General features: G+C 42.1%; 1 protein-coding gene across 1 annotated transcript in view; it reads left to right on the top strand.

Annotated features, from left to right (window-relative positions):
• The window catches only part of cops8 (COP9 signalosome subunit 8), a 32,076-nt gene extending 14,541 nt beyond the window's left edge, over window positions 1-17,535 (top strand). The window contains exons 4-7 of the mRNA XM_059967067.1: window positions 3,098-3,230; window positions 12,505-12,612; window positions 16,596-16,658; window positions 17,290-17,535. Of these exons, the coding sequence (XP_059823050.1) occupies window positions 3,098-3,230; window positions 12,505-12,612; window positions 16,596-16,658; window positions 17,290-17,369 (384 nt within the window). The 3' untranslated portion in view covers window positions 17,370-17,535. The remainder of the gene's footprint in view (window positions 1-3,097; window positions 3,231-12,504; window positions 12,613-16,595; window positions 16,659-17,289) is intronic.
• The last annotated feature ends 696 nt before the right edge of the window (window positions 17,536-18,231 follow it).

The following is an 18,231-nucleotide window of genomic DNA, read 5'->3' as shown; positions in this document are numbered from 1 at the left end:
ACATTGTTCTTAACTATCTTCTTTCTCTTCACATAGCTAAAAAAGCTTTTGCTATCCCCTTTTATATTCCTGGCTAGACTGAGCTCATACCTGATTTTTTCTCTCCATATTGCTTTTTCAGTTAAGATCTGCTGTTCCTTAAAACTTTCCCAATCATCTGTATTCCCACTCATCTTAGCCCTGTCATACTTCTTTTTCTTTAATGCTATACAATCTCTGACTTCCTTTGTCAACCACTGTGGCCCCTTCCCCCTCTTTGAATCCTTCCTTCTCATTGGAATGAACTGCATTTGCATCTTTTGTATTATGCCCAAGAATATCTGCCACTGCTGATCCACTGTCTTTCCTGCCAGGGCATCCGCCCATTTAACTTTGGCCAGCTCTTCCCTCATGGCTCCGTAGTCTCCTTTATTTAATTGCAACACTGACACCTCTGATCTGCCCCTATCCCTCTCAAATTGTAGATTAAAACTTATCATGTTATGATCACTACTTCCTAATGGCTCCTTTACTTCAAGATCACTTATCAATTCCTGTTCATTACACATCACCAAGTCCAAAATAGCCTCGTTCCTGGTTGGCTCAAGCACAAGCTGTTCCAAAAATACATCCCTTAGACACTCCACAAACTCCCTATCCTGGGGTCCAGCACCTACCTGATTCTCCCAGTCCACCTGCATGTTGAAATCTCCCATAACGACTGCATTACCTTTAGCACATGCCAATGTTAACTCCCTAATCAACTTGTACCCAATATCCACGCTACTGTTTGGAGGCCTGGACACAACACCCATTAGGGTCTTTTTACCCTTACTGTTCCTCAGCTCAATCCACACAGACTCTACTTCCCCTGTTCCCAAGTCACCTCTTGCTAAGGACTGAATCTCATTCCTCACCAACAGGGCCACCCCACCCCCTCTTCCCATATTTCTGTCTCTACGATAGCATGTATACCCTGGTACACTCAATTCCCAGGCCTGATCCCCTTGCAGCCATGTCTCCGTTATCCCAACAATATCGTAGTCTGACCTTCATGGCTGGGAAGATGTTGGAGTCAATTAATTTTGGGGTACTTGGAGGTACATGATAAAATAGGCTGAAGTCAGGAGGGTTTCCTTAAGGAAAAATCTTGCTCGACAAATCTTGGAATTCTTTGAAGAAATAACAAGCAGGATAGACAATGGAGAATCGGTGGGTATTTGTGTACTTAGATTTTCATAAGGCCTTTGACAAGGTGCCACACATGAGGCTTCTTATGTTAAGTGCCATGATGTTACAGAAAAGCCACTAGCATGGATAGAGCATTGGTGATTGGCAGGAGACAAAGAGTTAGAATAATGGGAGCCTTTTCAGTGAGTAAAGGCTGATTTATACTTCTGCGTAGTAGCTTACGCCACAGCCTTCGTAAGTGGCCTGCGCCATTGTGAGCATTTACACCTGTGCATTGGTGTGTCTGCGTCGCTCTGCAATTCACTGCCAAAATGCTAGTTGTCGGTGGGGTTTCTATGCCACTGTGTAGAGTTTCTTCGTGTACTTCAAACAATGGCGAATGAGCCATTGTTGTAGTTGGAGCTAATAGAGCCATGAGCTAATAGAGCTAATAGAGCTAATGAGCCATGTTGTAGTTGGAGCTAATAGATGTTGAACAAGGGTTACTTTTATTGAAATTACTGCAACGCAGAAAAGAGAGAAGACGTTGAAGGAGAAGGTATGTACGACCATTGAACAGATTGAGGCAGAAGGAGGGTGAATTTTCTGTGCTTGTCCAGCCACTGAAAGACATGGATGAGGAAATGCATTTCAAATATTTTCAGATGTTTGCATGTAAATTTGACGATTTGGTTCATTGTCTCTAACCATTTATTTTTCATCAGTGTAGGCACAGTGTGCCTATCTATAGACAGGAGGAAATGCGATGCTACCAAGCGGACCAATCACAATTGTTGCAGTCTGCGTCGCCGCAACACTCACATTTTTGGAGAGGTGCGCGTCAGTCTATGGCATAGGGAAGCATTGGTTATGCGGCCAAGCCGTACCTACAGCATTTATTTGACACAGAAGTATAAATCAGCCTTAATGGTGTTCCATAGAGGACTGTGTCGGAACCACTTTTTAAAAAAAATTATATGTCAATGATTTGGACGACAGAGCCAGGTTTATGGATGATATGAAGATAGGTGGCAGGGCAGGTAGTGTTGAGGAAGCAGCAAGCCTACAGAAGGACTTATACAGATTAGGAGAATGGACAAAGAAGTGTCAGATGGAGCACAGTGTTGGGAAATGTATGGTCATGCACTTTGGTAAAAGAAATACAACAAACATGGACTATTTTTTAACTTGGGAGAAAATTCAAAAACCTGTGGTGCTTTGGGACTTGGAAATGTGCAGGATTCTCTAACACTTAATTTGCATGTTGGGTCAATGCTGAGGAAGACAAATGTGATGTTAGCATTGGTTTACAATGAACATAAAAACAAGTTTGTAAAGGCTTTATAAAGCACTGGTGAAGCTTCACTTGAAATATTGTGAGCAGTTTTGGGCCTCTTATCTATGAAAGGATATGCTGTCATGGGAGAGGGTTCAAAGGAGGTTCACAAAAATGATACTAGGATTGAAAGGCTTATCATATGAGGAGCATTTGGTGGCTCTGGGCCTATATTCACGGGAATTCAGAAGGGTGAGAGGTTGAAACCTTGCCAGAGTGGATGTAGAGAAGATGTTTCATATGGTGGAGAAACCAAGACCAGAGGGCACAGCCTCAGAATAGAGGGACATTCATTTAGAATATGCACGAGGACGAATTTCTTGCCAAAGAGTGGTGAATCTGGAATTCATTGCCACAGGATGCTGTGGGAGCCAAGTTATTGGTTACATTTACAGCAGATAGGTTCTTGATTAGTCAAGGGCATAAATAATATAGGGAGCAGGCAGGAGATTGAGGCTGAGAGTGAAAGGATTAACCATGATGAAATGATTGAGCACACTTGATGGGCTAAATCGCCTAATTCTGCTCCTATATCTTGTGGTCTTATCATCAGTTTTAATATCTGAAATTTCAATGGTTTACCTTAATGTTACCTTCTCTTCTAAATTGTAGGCTAATCCTGAGCTGGGAGCAATATGGTCTGTGGGGCAGCGTGTTTGGCAAAGAGACTTCCCAGGAATTTACTCAGTAATTAGTTCACATCAATGGTCTGATACCATCCAGCCTATAATGGAGGAACTAAGAGGTATGAAAGTTTCAGTTTTTCTGATAAATTGAGAATCCGGCTGCTCATAATCCTAGCCAAATGAAGGGCTATTGAGTACGAACACTGCAGAAAAGAGCTAGCAGTTAATATATTTTGCACTGCAGTGTCATAGAGTGATCTAGGATGGAAACATGCCCTTCAGCCGTCTGGTTCACCCTGATAAAGTTTTCTCCCTGAATTAGTCTCCTTTACCTGCATTTGGCCCATATCCTTCTAAACCTTTCCTATCCATGTAATTATTTAAACATCTTTTAAAAGAGCTATATATGGACCTGTTAACACTCAAAGTGGCACTACTGTCTATGGTGTGCTTTCAGGTATGTTGTTGAGTGGATTTCACGCAATCAGTCTAGCTTCTCAGTGAAATGTCAAATGGATCAGGTGCTGCAGAGATTTATGTAAGGAAATACGGAATAGGCAAAACCTGCAAAAGCATCTCTCCTCCATGATCACAGCCTGGTATGGAAACACCAATGTCCTTGAAAGGAACATCCCACAAAAACTACGCCTAATCTGTGGATTCTGAAGAACCACAGACATGGAGAACATTCCTGACATGGGGCAGGTGGCTGGATAGTTTGTGAGCTGGTGCCTTCCTGCTTGCAGGATGATTTATTTATTATTTATCTTCTCAACTCCCATGCTTCAGGAAGAAGGGTCTCAGCCCATCTTTTCGCTCATATTTCAAGACATCCATTTCTGGTATTATCCACATGAATCCTTCCTGCACCCTTTTCAGCTTAATGGCATTGTTTCTGTAACTAGATGTTCATAATTGCATATAGTGTTCCAAGCACTGTCTCACAGTGTTTTGTACCATTTTGTACAAACATTTTGTACCATTGTAGCACAAAGTCTTGATTGCAAAGACAGGTAGGCATACCAACCCTACCTATCTGTGTTGCCATTTTCCTGGAACTATTTATCTATAGCGCTACATCTCCCTGTTATCTCTGTCATTTACTGTGCAAATCCTGCCTTGGCTTATCAAAATGCAATGGTTTGCACTTGTCAAAATTAAATTCATCTGCCATTCTTCGGTCCTCTTTCTCAGTTGCCTACTGAAACAAAAGGCCCACAACAAATGCCATCTGATTGGCTCTCCACTGAACCCTGAATTTGGACAACAAAGAAGCATACATCAGGAAGCTCCCTATCAACTACAGCTCAGCGTTCAGTACCATCATCCGCTGAAAACTAATGAATAAACTCCAAGAGTTCATTCAGTTGGATTCAGGATTTCCTCACTTCCAAACTTTAGTCTGTTTGAATTGGCAACAACATCTCCATCAGCACAGCCTGGTATGGAAACACCAATGCCCTTGAAAGGAACATCCTACATCTACATGTAATGCTGTCGCAGAAAAGCAGCATCCATCATCAGACTCCTACCTGAAGGAGGTATAAGAGTCTCAGGACTCACACCATGAGGTTCAGGAACAATTATTCAACCATCAGTCTCTTCAACCAAAGGAGATAACTTCACTCAACTGCACTTTCCCTATCAGTGCAATGTTCCCACAACCAATGGACTCACTTTCAAGGAATCTACATCTCTTGTCGATATTTATTGCTTATTTATTTATTATTGTTTCTTCTTTTTGTAATTGCACTGTTTGTTGTATTTTGCACTCTGGTTGAACACCTTACTTAGGCAGTCTTTCATTGATTTTGTTACAGTTATTTATAGATTTGAGTATGCCTGTAGTGGCAAAAACTAATCTAAAATCTAAACAATTGCCATTAGCCTGTGATCCCAGACAGGGATGTTATACTTGCATGACTACCCTCATCTCCTATGAAATTATTATTCGAAAGGGTTGTATTCCTTATTTCTGTCATTTACTGGCTATTAGCAACATACAATCTTGAAGCGATATTAAGTGGTCAGCAAAGATATGACCTCCGCCGGTCCCATGCCACAAATGGCCATGAAATAAGCATAAAGGCAGATGTAACTTATTCCCTTCTCTTTTACCATTTCCCCCACTGGTAACTGTTTACCATAACAAATATAATAAGCGTGTAACACTAGGCAATGGAGAACAGATATATGGCTCCTACATTCCAACCTCCTCATTATTACAACTAGATGCTCCTAAGACATAGGAGACATAAAATCTCAACATTTACATAAATATCCTCTTTTGGTAAGTAGTCTATTCTGGATTGTGCTCTTCTGCCAAACCAGTCTGTCCCTCTTGACTGCATTCAGGGAAATCTATCTTGAATCGCTTCTATCAAAGCTCAACCAAGCACAAAACTGAAGTTCCGTTAACTGTCAGGTTGAGCTTTTACATGAAGCTCATTGTGCAGAACACTGCTGTACTTCCTTGATCTAGGAAAGCATAAGTTACCACTGTCTTGTTACCCTTCTCATCTGAACGGGAATCATAGAAAGTTTGCAGTTATAATTGCTAGCCCATTACTTGCTGATGTGTTTGATTCTTTCATAGCTTGTTTTGAATCTGCATCCTTTTCATCAGAGTGAATAAGAAGCATGTTGGAATGCTTGCCACTGCATACTGTAATCCTTGTTGATGTGTCCCATACACAAACAACTGAATCAGACTCCATTTTCTTATAGCAAGGTAATCTTCTCATTTTGAACCTTTTTCTCCAGCTGAGAGCATGAATCCAAAGTATTTTCACCCTGGCTGAACAGGCAAACTCTTTTGGCTGAGGAGATAATTTTCCTTTTATTAGTTCTGGGCTTAGTGTAATTTTTACAGTAGCCTCAGTATTGGTAAAGCTGTTTCCTTTAGCTTTCGAGCAAATTTGTGAATAAGTTTTGTCACTCCTTTGCCTACTACCAGTGATGTAGCATTGCATATACAGTTGGCCCTCCTTATCCGCGGATTCCGCATGCACAAATTCAACCAACCGTGAATCGCGATAACCCGGAAGTGCTCTTCCAGTGCTTGTTGTGTGAGCACATACAGACTTTTTTCCTTGTCATTATTCCCTAAACAATGCAGTATAACAACCATTTTACATAGCATTTACATTGTGTTAGGTATTATAAGTAATCTGGAGATGATTTAAAGTATACGGGAGGATGTGCGTGGGTTATCGTGTATCGGGACTGAAAAAGATCAGAAGTTCTCTTACTAAGTAAGTCTAAATTTCTCTTCTAGTCCTGACTTCAATGTCACTGCTTTCAGCTTGACTCCTATTGTTTTCCAAATGCGTGAACCAGACAAAACAGCGGCATTCACTTCAGATGTCAGCAATCAAAATGTTTCAGTGTTTCAACAGAACCGAGTGATGAACTCTTAGACAAGCACCACACTGTAGAGCTTATGGTCAGCGATGACCATTCCAAATTGCTCCAATCCCAAACACACAGCAGGAATCAACAGAAGTTTGTTACTTGCCACAAGCTGCTCCTGGTTGTGGTGCTTTTAATTTCAGCGACATATGCAAATGCTGATGTTCATTTGGTATAACTGTTTGGGGCGCCTTGAAGGGCGAACTCTAAGCAGTGCAGCTTGTAGAATAGGATTAAATATTCCCATTTCAGCTTGCTACAGCTGACAATCAGGACTGCATCCAAACTCTGTATAATTAATAAAGATGTTTTTATGTGAATGAACAATCTATTGCTGCTTACAGCCGAAGGAAATAATGCTGACTGTGGCTACACTATCCTTGCAAGGAGGATTTCTCGTCAGAAACGAGAATATCACTTGGGACTACAAGCGCGTTTAAAAAAAAACAAGGTTCTCGACTCCCAGTACTGACTATCTTTTTGGCAGAATTACAGTCTCTGGTAAATAAGATTAAAGATCTCAGAGCTATGGTGTTTTTTTGAGGGACATTAGGACCACATGTATTCTTTGTTTCACAGAATCCTGGCTAACCCCTTCCATACCGGACGCAGCAATTCAGATTGACAGGCTCACTATACACTGTCACGACAGAGCTGTTGAGTCTCTCAAAAGCAGTGGTGGAGGTCTGTGCCTTGTGATAAAGTCCTTTCGGTGCACATGTGTCAATGATGTCCCAAACGGCCTCATCATACCTGGAATATCTCGCAATGAAGTGTTGTCCATTTTTCCTGCTGCCGGAGATTTCAGTGTACATTTCACCTCTGGCCAATGCTCCAGATAATCTGAGCGATGTGATCAGCATGCATGTAACAGCACACCCTGATGCCTTCCCCATCATTTTGGGGGACTTTAACCAGGCCAGCTTTAAAAGTCACTAAATAATTATCATCAACAAATCACTTGTAATACAAGAAGAAACAACATACTGCACCACTGTTAGACCACCATCAAGAGTGCTTTTGTGCTACTCCATGTCCGCACTTCGGAAAGTCTGATCACCTGGCTGTACTTCTATTCCCTGAGTATAGGCAGAGACTGAAGAATGCAGCACCAGTAGTGACGACCAAGAAGGTATGAACAAGGAAAGCACAGGAACGCTTGTAGGATTGCTTTGAATTGGTGGACTGGACTATATTCGGGGATTCATCTTCAAATCTGGATGAGCGTGCACCTGGTGGCCCTGTGATCTCTGTCTTGGAGGCCGACTTCAGGCTGTGCACCTTCTGGAAGGTGCACCCTCGCAAGGTAGCAGGCCCTGATGGAATACCTAGTAAGGCTCTGCAAGCTTGTGCCAACCAACAGGTGGATGTATTCAAAGACATTTTCAACCTCTCACTGCTATGGCTAGAAGTTCCCACCTATTTCAAAAGGGCAACAATTATACCAGTGCCCAAAAGAGTAGTGCAAGCTGCCTTAATGACTATTGTCCAGTAGCACTCAGGTCTACGGTGATGAAACGCTTTGAGAGGTTGGTCATGGTTAATGGTCATGGTCAACTCTTGCCTCAGTAAGGACATGGACGCACTACAATTTGCCTATTGCCATGATAGTCTACAGCAGATGCAATCTCAGTGAATCCTCACACGGCCTTAGATCGCCTGAAGAATACAACCACCTATGTCAGGATGCTGTTCATTGACTATAGCTTAGCATTTCGTGCCATCATTCCTACAGTCCTGATTGGAAAGCTACGAAATGCTGGCTTCTGCACCTCCCTCTGCAATTGGATCCTCGACTTCCTAACTCAATGTTAGTAAGACCAAAGAGCTGATTGTGGGCTTCAGAAAGGGTAAGACGAGGGAACATGAACCAATCCTCACAGAGGGATCAAAAATGGAGAGAGTGAGCAATTTCAAGTTCCTGGGTGTCAGTATCCCTGAGAATCTAACCTGGTCCCAACATATTGATGCAGCTATAACAAAGGCAAGGCAACAGCTATATTTCATTAGGAGTTTGAGGAGATTTGGTTTGTAACCTAAAACACTCAAAAACTTCTACAGATGTACCATGGAGAGTATTCTGACAGGCTGAATCACTATCTCGTATGAGTAAGGAGGGAGGGGGCTACGGAACAGGATTGTAAGCAACTTCAGAAAGCTGTAAAATTAGTCAGCTCCATCATGGGTACTAGCCTCCATAGTATCCAAAACTTCTTCAGGGAGCGGTGTCTCAGAAAGGCAGTTTCCATTATTAAGGACCGTCATCACCCAGGGCATGCCCTCTTCTCATTGTTACCATCAGGAAGGAGGTGCAGAAGCCTGAAGGCACACACTCAGTGATTCCAGAACTGTTTCTTCTCTGCCATCTGATTTCTAAATAGTCATTGAACCCATGAACACTATTTCCTTTTTTGTCTGTTTTTGCAATATTTTTTAATTTAGCTGTTTAATAGATACATGCGCGCGCACACACACACACACTACATACTACAATCAATTTTTTCTATATTTATCATGTATTGCATTGTACTGCTGCCGCAAAGCTAATAAATATTACAACATATACTGGTGATATTAAACTTGATTCTGATTCTGTCAAAATCTTTCGTTGACAAAATGTAACAGAAAATCGAACAAAGCAACGGCACTGCTAAGGACTGAGCACAAGGAGATATCCAGTATGCCATATGACACACCCTCAGATAAATCCAATAATAATATTCCAAAAAGTCAAAGAAATGTATTCGATCCCTTATTAGCAACTAGCAAGGCATGCAGTCTTGAAGCAGTGAAATTTAGGAAAGTATATGTAAAGAGGGTTTCTTCTTTTTGTTAACTAGCAGGAATGCTAATTTACTGATAACGAGAATGGTATTCCTTTGTAAACCAAATGGGGATTAATGTTCTTTCTTCTGAGTCTGTAAGCTTTTGTTGGCGGGCTTTTGGGCAGATCGGCGCGAGGGGGTCGAGAGAGAGGACGCAATGCTCTAAGCTGGGCGAGGATCGGACCCCAAAGGGGGGGTCCGAGGCCGGGAGATTCTCCGAGGGGGGGGGGGGATGAAGCTAGATGTGTTTGGTTGACCACTCGGAGGGTCCTGAGCTGTTTGGAGAGTCGAGGAGTTCGGAGGGTTCTGAGCTGCGAGTCGAGGAGTTCGGAGGGGATCGAATGGTGGCCAGAAGACTTCAGTAATTGAGCTCCAACGGTTGTGCACGAAGTGGTTTGGACTTTGATAAGTTTGGCGCCTTTTCTTTAATTTTCTCTTCATATATACTGTATCGTTATTAATCACTTAGTTATAGTAACCTTTATAAATTGTACTCATTTAATCGCATATAGCGTACTGTCTGTTTTTGGGCGAGGCGGGGACATCACACAGCATCCACACCAGCTGATTACCCAGTTTGGCGGGGCCAGAGGCTGCTCCCCCTAGACAAGAATGAGCTGAGCGAGCCTGAGGCGACCCAGGGGGTTACATTGTGGGGGCTCGTCCGGGATCACGTTCCCAGCAATGTACCAAGGAACTCCCGAAAGGAACAGACCCTATTCCTGAAGGCTTAGAGGGGCCATGCGCACAGGTGTTGTTACAGATGGATGGAAGTCAAGTTAAAGCCATCCTCGGCACCGGGGCGCCGGTGAAGTTGCTGTACAGTTTGTTTCATAACCGTTATTGGAAGCATTTACCCTTGACAACATTGAGGACACTGGAGATTCGGGGTACCAGTGCCGGTGATTATCCAGACGACGGTTGTTGGTCAGTGAAAATGGAGTTCTTAGAGGCAAATGTGGGGGAGACTGAGGTTCATGAATCGTTAATGCTGATGTGTCCGGACCCTGTTGAGACTGGCAGCGTTTCTGTTCTAGAGAGAACCAATATCCTGTTGGTGCGCTTGGGGGCCTGCCCGGAGGAGGCGGGTGAGCGCTGTTTGGAGGCATTGTCGATGCACCCAGGGTTTCGAGCTGCTTGTGCGGACGTGTGTAGCAGCATTGGGCTGATACCGAATTCAAACAAGAGCCAGTGGTGGTACGGCCTGGGGGAAGTATCTGAGGGTGAGACCCTCTTCGTGGACGCTGCGAAATACCACAAGGGAGGGGAGTTGACTGCTGAAGACACCTCGGAGAGAGAGAGGTTGCGGCGACTGGCCCCTACAGCCGTGGAAGATGTAGGCAGCGTGTGTATGGATTATATTGCGTTGAAGAGGTGCACTGTCAGTGACCAGAATATGGCCCTGAGGGCCAGAGAGGCGATGGCCTGTCTGAGTGGTGTGAAGTGGTTTAAGGTGCTGGATCTGAGGAGTGGATGTTGCCAGATCCCGATGAGTGGGGCCAACAAGGAGAAGATGGCCGTTATAAATTCCCTAGGAGTCTTCGGGTCTGAAAAGATGCCACAGGGCATATCTGGAGCCCTTGCAACCTTCCTGCTGGGCAGGTGGAAGACCATAGGGGATGTGGAGGCGTTTGGAGTTTTGGTGTATGTGGATGATCTATTGGTATTTGGATTTGCCTCAGGAGAATATGAAGTGAGGTCGTTGCAGGAGCAGCTGAGAACTACCGAGTTAAACTGTTTTCGGGACACGTGCCAGGGCTGGCGAAGGTCACAGCTCGTGAGAGACTATCTCTACGGAATCCAGTTTGAAATGAAGACGGAGATTCTGGAGAAAGTGATCTGGAACCATTCGGAAGACTTACAAGTTGGAGAGAATGTTGTCTGACTGAGGGTAATAGCAAACTGAGAACCCGGAGAGGGGAGTTTGTGGAGGTGAAGAAATTACAGATGAATCTCAGAAGAGAGAAGCGGAAGCTTGAAGGGAACCTGAAGATGACCATTGACAGTTCAAATGAAGTGCAAAACCTGAAAGTTGATCTGGAAGTAGTCATGAGGACATGACTTTTATTTGGTGGAGGGAGAGTGTAAAGAGGGTTTCTTCTTTTTGTTAACTAGCAGGAATGCTAATTTACTGATAACGAGAATGGTATTCCTTTGTAAACCAAATGGGGATTAATGTTCTTTCTTCTGAGTCTGTAAGCTTTTGTTGGCGGGCTTTTGGGCAGATCGGCGCGAGGGGGTCGAGAGAGAGGACGCAATGCTCTAAGCTGGGCGAGGATCGGACCCCAAAGGGGGGGTCCGAGGCCGGGAGATTCTCCGAGGGGGGGGGGGGGATGAAGCTAGATGTGTTTGGTTGACCACTCGGAGGGTCCTGAGCTGTTTGGAGAGTCGAGGAGTTCGGAGGGTCCTGAGCTGCGAGTCGAGGAGTTCGGAGGGGATCGAATGGTGGCCAGAAGACTTCAGTAATTGAGCTCCAACGGTTGTGCACGAAGTGGTTTGGACTTTGATAAGTTTGGCGCCTTTTCTTTAATTTTCTCTTCATATATACTGTATCGTTATTAATCACTTAGTTATAGTAACCTTTATAAATTGTACTCATTTAATCGCATATAGCGTACTGTCTGTTTTTGGGCGAGGCGGGGACATCACACAGCATCCACACCAGCTGATTACCCAGTTTGGCGGGGCCAGAGGCTGCTCCCCCTAGACAAGAATGAGCTGAGCGAGCCTGAGGCGACCCAGGGGGTTACATATAACTAGCAACATTGAACATACTTAAGCAGAGTTAAGAGAAGTATAGTTAAGTGATTGCCAATGTAATCAAGTGAAGTTAAGCGGTTGACAAAAGATATGACACCTAGTGTGATCCCCAGTTATAGACTGTCCAGAACAAAACATAAACATGTAATTTATTCCCTTCACTTTTACCATGCCCCCAGCCACGTGGATGGCTTCCATAATAAACATAATAAACTTGCAACACAGAATACAATGCAGATAGAAAGAAGATGCATGGCTCCTACACTGAGATCAGTTACATTTTGAGTTTCACCTTACTTTAGCTTGGTGAATAGTACTTTTACATTAGAACAAACTGACTTTTGCTGAAGATATACAACTGATGAGCAGTTTCTTAGCTGTTAATTTACTTTTTCAGATGCTACAAGACGACGTGCCTTCGGTCTTGTTGCTCAAGCATACACCTCAATTAGTGCTGATGACCTTGCAGCCTTTGTAGGGCTTCCGGTGGAAGATGCTGTTAAAGGTAACATTTCACTGATTTCTGAAATGCGTCTAGACATAGCTCTGCAATGAATCTAGTCTTAACCATATAACAATTACAGCACGGAAACAGGCCATCTCGGCCCTTCTAGTCCGTGCCGAACGCTTACTCTCACCTACCTGCACTTAGCCCATAACCCTCCATTCCTTTCCTGTCCATATACCTATCCAATTTTGTTTTAAATGACAATACCGAACCTGCCTCTACCACTTCTACTGGAAGCTCATTCCACACAGCTACCACTCTCTGATTAAGGAAATTTCCCCCTCATGTTACCCTTAAACTTTTGCCCCTTAAGTCTCAACTCACGTCCTCTTGTTTGCATCTCCCCTACTCTCAATGGAAAAAGCCTATCCATGTCAACTCTATCTATCCCCCTCATAATTTTAAATACCTCTATCAAGTCCCCCCCTCAACCTTCTACGCTCCAAAGAATAAAGACCTAACTTGTTCAATCTTTCCCTATAACTTAGGTGCTGAAACCCAGGTAATATTTGACAGACAGACAGACAGACATACTTTATTGATCCCGAGGGAAATTGGGTTTCGTTACAGTCGCACCAACCAAGGATAGTATAGAAATATAGCAATATAAAACCATAAGTAATTTAATAATACTAAGTTAATTATTCCAAGTGGAAATAAGTCCAGGATCAGCCTATTGGCTCAGGGTGTCTGACACTCCGAGGGAGGAGTTGTAAAGTTTGATGGCCACAGGCAGGAATGACTTCCTATGATGCTCAGTGTTGCATCTTGGTGGAATGAGTCTCTGGCTGAACGTACTCCTGTGCCTAACCAGTACATTATGGAGTGGATGGGTCCAAGATGGCACGCAACTTAGACAGCATCCTCTTTTCAGATCCCACTGTCAGAGTCCAGTTCCACCCCCACAACATCACTGGCCTTACGAATGAGTTTGTTGATTCTGTTGGTGTCTGCTACCCTCAGCTTGCTGCCCCAGCACACAATAGCAAACATGATAGCATTGGCCACCACAGACTTGTAGAACGTCCTCAGCATCGTCCGGCAGATGTTAAAGGACCTCAGTCTCCTCAGGAAGTAGAGACGACTCTGACCCTGCTTGTGGACAGCTTCAGTGTTCTTTGACACTGAGTATTTGTAAGGTATTTGTAATCCTCCACCATGTCCACACTGACCCCTTGGATGGAAACAGGGGTCACTGGTGCCTTAGCCCTCCTCAGGTCCACCATCAGCTCCTTAGTCTTTTTCACATTAAGCTGCAGATGATTCTGCTCACACCATGTGACAAAGTTTCCCACCGTAGCCCTGTACTCCACCTCATCTCTCTTGGTAGGCGGATTCTAGTAAATCGTCTCTGTACTCTCTCTATTTTGTTGACATCTTTCCTATAATTTGGTGACCAGAACTGTATGCAATACTCCAAATTTGGCCTTACCAATGTCTTGTACAATTTTAACATTACTTCCCAACTTCTATACTTAATGCTCTGATTTATAAAGGCCAACATACCAAAAGCTTTCTTCACCACCCTATCCACATGAGATTCCACCTTCAGGGAACTATGCACCATTATTCCTAGATCACTCTGTTCTACTGCATTCTTCAATGCCCTACCATTTACCATGTATGTCCTATTTGGACATTTGGTTTTACTCTTGTTTCTTAGCCGTTGCTGCTCAATGTGAACTCTAGGTCTATGTAAACTGCTTCATCCATCATGTTCTGATCCTAAATCATGCATGAATTACTGAACATTTAAGTATTGTTATGTATAATAAAAATAAATCCATTCTGTGTTACTTGGGCTGATGTGTTCACATCTTTATAACCATATAACAATTACAGCACGGAAACAGGCCATCTCGGCCCTTCTAATCCGTGTCGAACACTTACTCTCACTTAGTCCCACCGATCTGCACTCAGCCCATAACCCTCCATTCCTTTCCTGTCCATATACCTATCCAATTTTTTTTTAAATGACAAAATTGAACCTGCCTCTTCCACTTCTACCGGAAGCTCATTTCACACAGCTACCACTCTCTGAGTAAAGAAGTTCCCCCTCGTGTTACCCCTAAACTTTTGCCCCTTAACTCTCAACTCATGTCCTCTTGTTTGAATCTCCCCTACTCTCAATGGAAAAAGCCTATCTACGTCAACTGTACCTATCCCCCTCATAATTTTAAATACCTCTATCAAGTCCCCCCTCAACCTTCTACGCTCCAAAGAATAAAGACCTAACTTGTTCAACCTTTCTCTGTAACTTAGGTGCTGAAACCCAGGTAACATTCTAGTAAATCTCCTTTGTACTCTCTCTATTTTGCTGACATCTTTCCTATAATTCAGTGACCAGAACTGTACACAATACTCGATATTTGGCCTCACCAATGCCTTGTACAATTTTAACTCAATTTTTTTGACTCAACTTTAATTCAAATGGTGGTGAGTATGTTGGTGGTGTTCCAAGTGTCAGGTACCCTCCAGTTTTTTTCTCTTTTTGGATGGATGGTGGTAAAATAAACACAGAAGGTTGATGTTCTGAATGGAACTTTTCAAATGCCTTTGAAGAAATACCTGGTAAAAACATTAGTAAATTTCAATCCCATGTGATTTAAGGAAAATGACAGCTTTTATACAAAATTGATGATAATTAAGATAGAAGTGATAATCTCTGATTTTCTGATGGGAGTGGTTCACTTTTTAAGGAAAAACCATTGAGAGAACATAAGATAAAGAAGTCAGTTTTAAGGTGGATATAATAACGGCTATGGTAATTGATGTCCACAAAGTGTCGAAGTCTGTAAAGATATCAGTTTTCTAAATATAATCGTTGGCGTAGACATGGGTGGCCGACAATGTTCCATCCAAGGTGTGCACGTGTATGCGCGCACATATCTTTTGCTACTAGCACACAAAGGAATTCAGACTGCGCACAAAAGGTTGGCACCCGCTACCTCAGTAGGCCAGGCAACATCTATGGAAAAGAGTAAACAATCAACGTTTCAGGCTGAGACCCTTCATCAGGCCTGGAAGTAAAGATGAAAGGTTAACTTCTAATCTTTTTTTCCCCAGTCCTGATGAAAAAGCTCGGCCCAAAACGTCAGCTGTTTACTTTCCATAGATGCTGCCTGGCCTTCTGAGTTCCTTTAGCATTTTGTGTGTGCTGCTGGGATTTCCAGTATCTGCATATTGCCCCCTCTTTGTGTCACCCTCATTGGCTTGTTAAGTGTATTTCACGATCATCCACAATCACATTTCCTTTTCTGGTTTCTGTTGACAATGTGGAGTTTGTGATGATTTGTCTGCAGATTTTAGAACAGGCTTATTTATACTATTTTTATTGAAGAAGATTGTTCAATGCGCACATGTTGTCACTGGGCTAAAAACTGCACATAATGGTCATTATAAATTTAGAGGGAATATTGATGGCTGAAAGGTCTGATCCGGTGCTGTATTCTGTTTGAAATGGTAAAAATCTTTGGGTTTATGAAGAAAGCATGAATCATTTGTTAAGTTGTCTGTCCAATTCCAGTGTCGTAGCTTAGGAAGTATGTCAAGGCCTCAATGTCCAAAAGAGATTTGAGAATTGTATTGGGATGAGAAACTCCAACATATCAGGTGACAATAAAAGCTGGGAGTTTTTTTTCCTCAATAGGTAGGCGACGATGAAAGAAAAAAATTAAGCTGGCCTATTCAGAGTTCAGAAAGGTTTTGATAGTAAAATAAGCAAAACTGTTTCTACTGGCAGAAAGTTGTGTAATCAAATTTAAAGTGATTTGCAGAAAAGTCAAAGTAGAAAAGAATTCATTTTACATTGCGGGTTCTATGTGTGGCTCTAGATTTTGCAAAATTAATTGCATTTCTGTAATGGTTTAATATTAATATTTTAGTTATAATTGTAAAAATAGTGTAAAACAAAAGGAAAAATGATCCATTTGGTATTTTCAAGCTTTCCAATGTTCAATCTACTGCTATTCTGATTCCAGCTGTATTAGAACAAGGGTGGCAGGCTGATCCTTCTACACGAATGGTTGTACCCAAAAAAACCGGTAGGTGGTGTTCTTGTTCTTTTTTTCCTCAAGGGAGTCAGTTTTTGAACAGGATTTTTAAATAGGCCTTTCTCCTTCTGCCTTTCTGAAATAGAAAAATTACTTTTTGTGTAAGCTATTCTCCCAAGGTGGTTTTACAGAAATAGTCCACTTTATTTTTAATATATTTGATCTATGGTTGCGTTCTGGTGTCACATTTCGTTGGTTGGCTGTAAAGAAATCCACTGAAGAACACACCTTCTCAATTTTACTTGGTAACTTCAGTGTGACGTTTGAAAATAGATTTCCAGTGGATGATTTTAAAATAATGTTTATAAGATTTTCCTTCAGCATCTAATGTGTTGTCATTCAACAGATGTTTTACAGATGAAATTTATTTTATTATTTCAAGGAGTTTTTTTTATTCTTGTAAAGAAAAGCAAATAATCAGTCATCAAAGCAAGGGGAACATACTTCTTTTCCTGTTTGATTAGCCTTTCCTATTTATCCAAGTACTTGTTTCTCCTTGTGCTTATGGTGATTTATCTGAGCAGCCATTTAGAATATATCGATTTGTTTGAGTCTACATGTAAATGGCAGTAGTTACATGAGTATTTAAAATGATTCTTTTACTTTTTTAAAATTTTAACAGAACCTCCTCCAGTACCACAGATTCCTAATGAACAACAGTTGGCCAGACTAACTGACTACGTGGCCTTCCTTGAGAACTGACAAACTACCATCAACAAATGAGAGAGAAAGCCCAGCCATGTTGGTTTATTGCCTTCAGGGTGACGGAGACCAACAGAAATTTCCAGCAGACTTTAACTTAATCTTGAATGTACTTGTAAATATCAATGTCATTAAATTAAAGGCCCTCCAGGGACTATCCAGTGTTTTCTACAAAGTAAACCTTTTTATTCTTTGAATTCCACTGACTGACTTTCAGGGAAGGCAACATTATGGAGTCTAGAACTTCCTGCTCTGTTTTGAGTTTATCCTCTGATTTGGACTATTTGTTCAGAAAAACAAACAAAAATCCACATTATACGGTCACGCACTAGGTTCTCTGTCTTGGGGGGAGGGGAAGGATTTTTTCCATGATGTGCATGGTTAACAGGCTAAATTATACTAAATGAGAAGGATTTTTTTCTTTAGAAGTTATTCTTATCTTGGTTCTAGAGTAATGTGTGGACATTAACTTTGAATACATTTTGGAAAGCTCTACTTTGTATTTTATGCTGATAGGCAATGGATTTAATGTGCTGAAGCAATACTTAAATCTTTTATCTTTGGGGGATAAAGTTGGTACTCGTGTATAAGAATGAAAAGACTGCATTCAGTCTAAATGTATTGAGTGAACTTTCAGTTTCAACCTATTGAGTGGAGACTTAACTGAAGTGGGGTATTGAAATTAACCAAATAGTCACTACAATCAATCATATTTCATGGATATTTAAGCAGATAGCAGGAGACTAGTTGATTCATTAGGCCTAATCTCTTCGAAATATTTTCAGTTACCTCAAGTTTTGATCAGGTGTATCCAAAGGCAAATATGCCATTAACAATTTCAACCATCTTCATATTTCTGGTG

This window comes from Hypanus sabinus, chromosome 4 (assembly GCF_030144855.1).
Source record: "Hypanus sabinus isolate sHypSab1 chromosome 4, sHypSab1.hap1, whole genome shotgun sequence".
NCBI classification, from domain to species: domain Eukaryota; kingdom Metazoa; phylum Chordata; class Chondrichthyes; order Myliobatiformes; family Dasyatidae; genus Hypanus; species Hypanus sabinus.
Note: the sequence above shows the minus strand (reverse complement) of the source record. Positions and strands in the feature narration are given on the sequence as shown.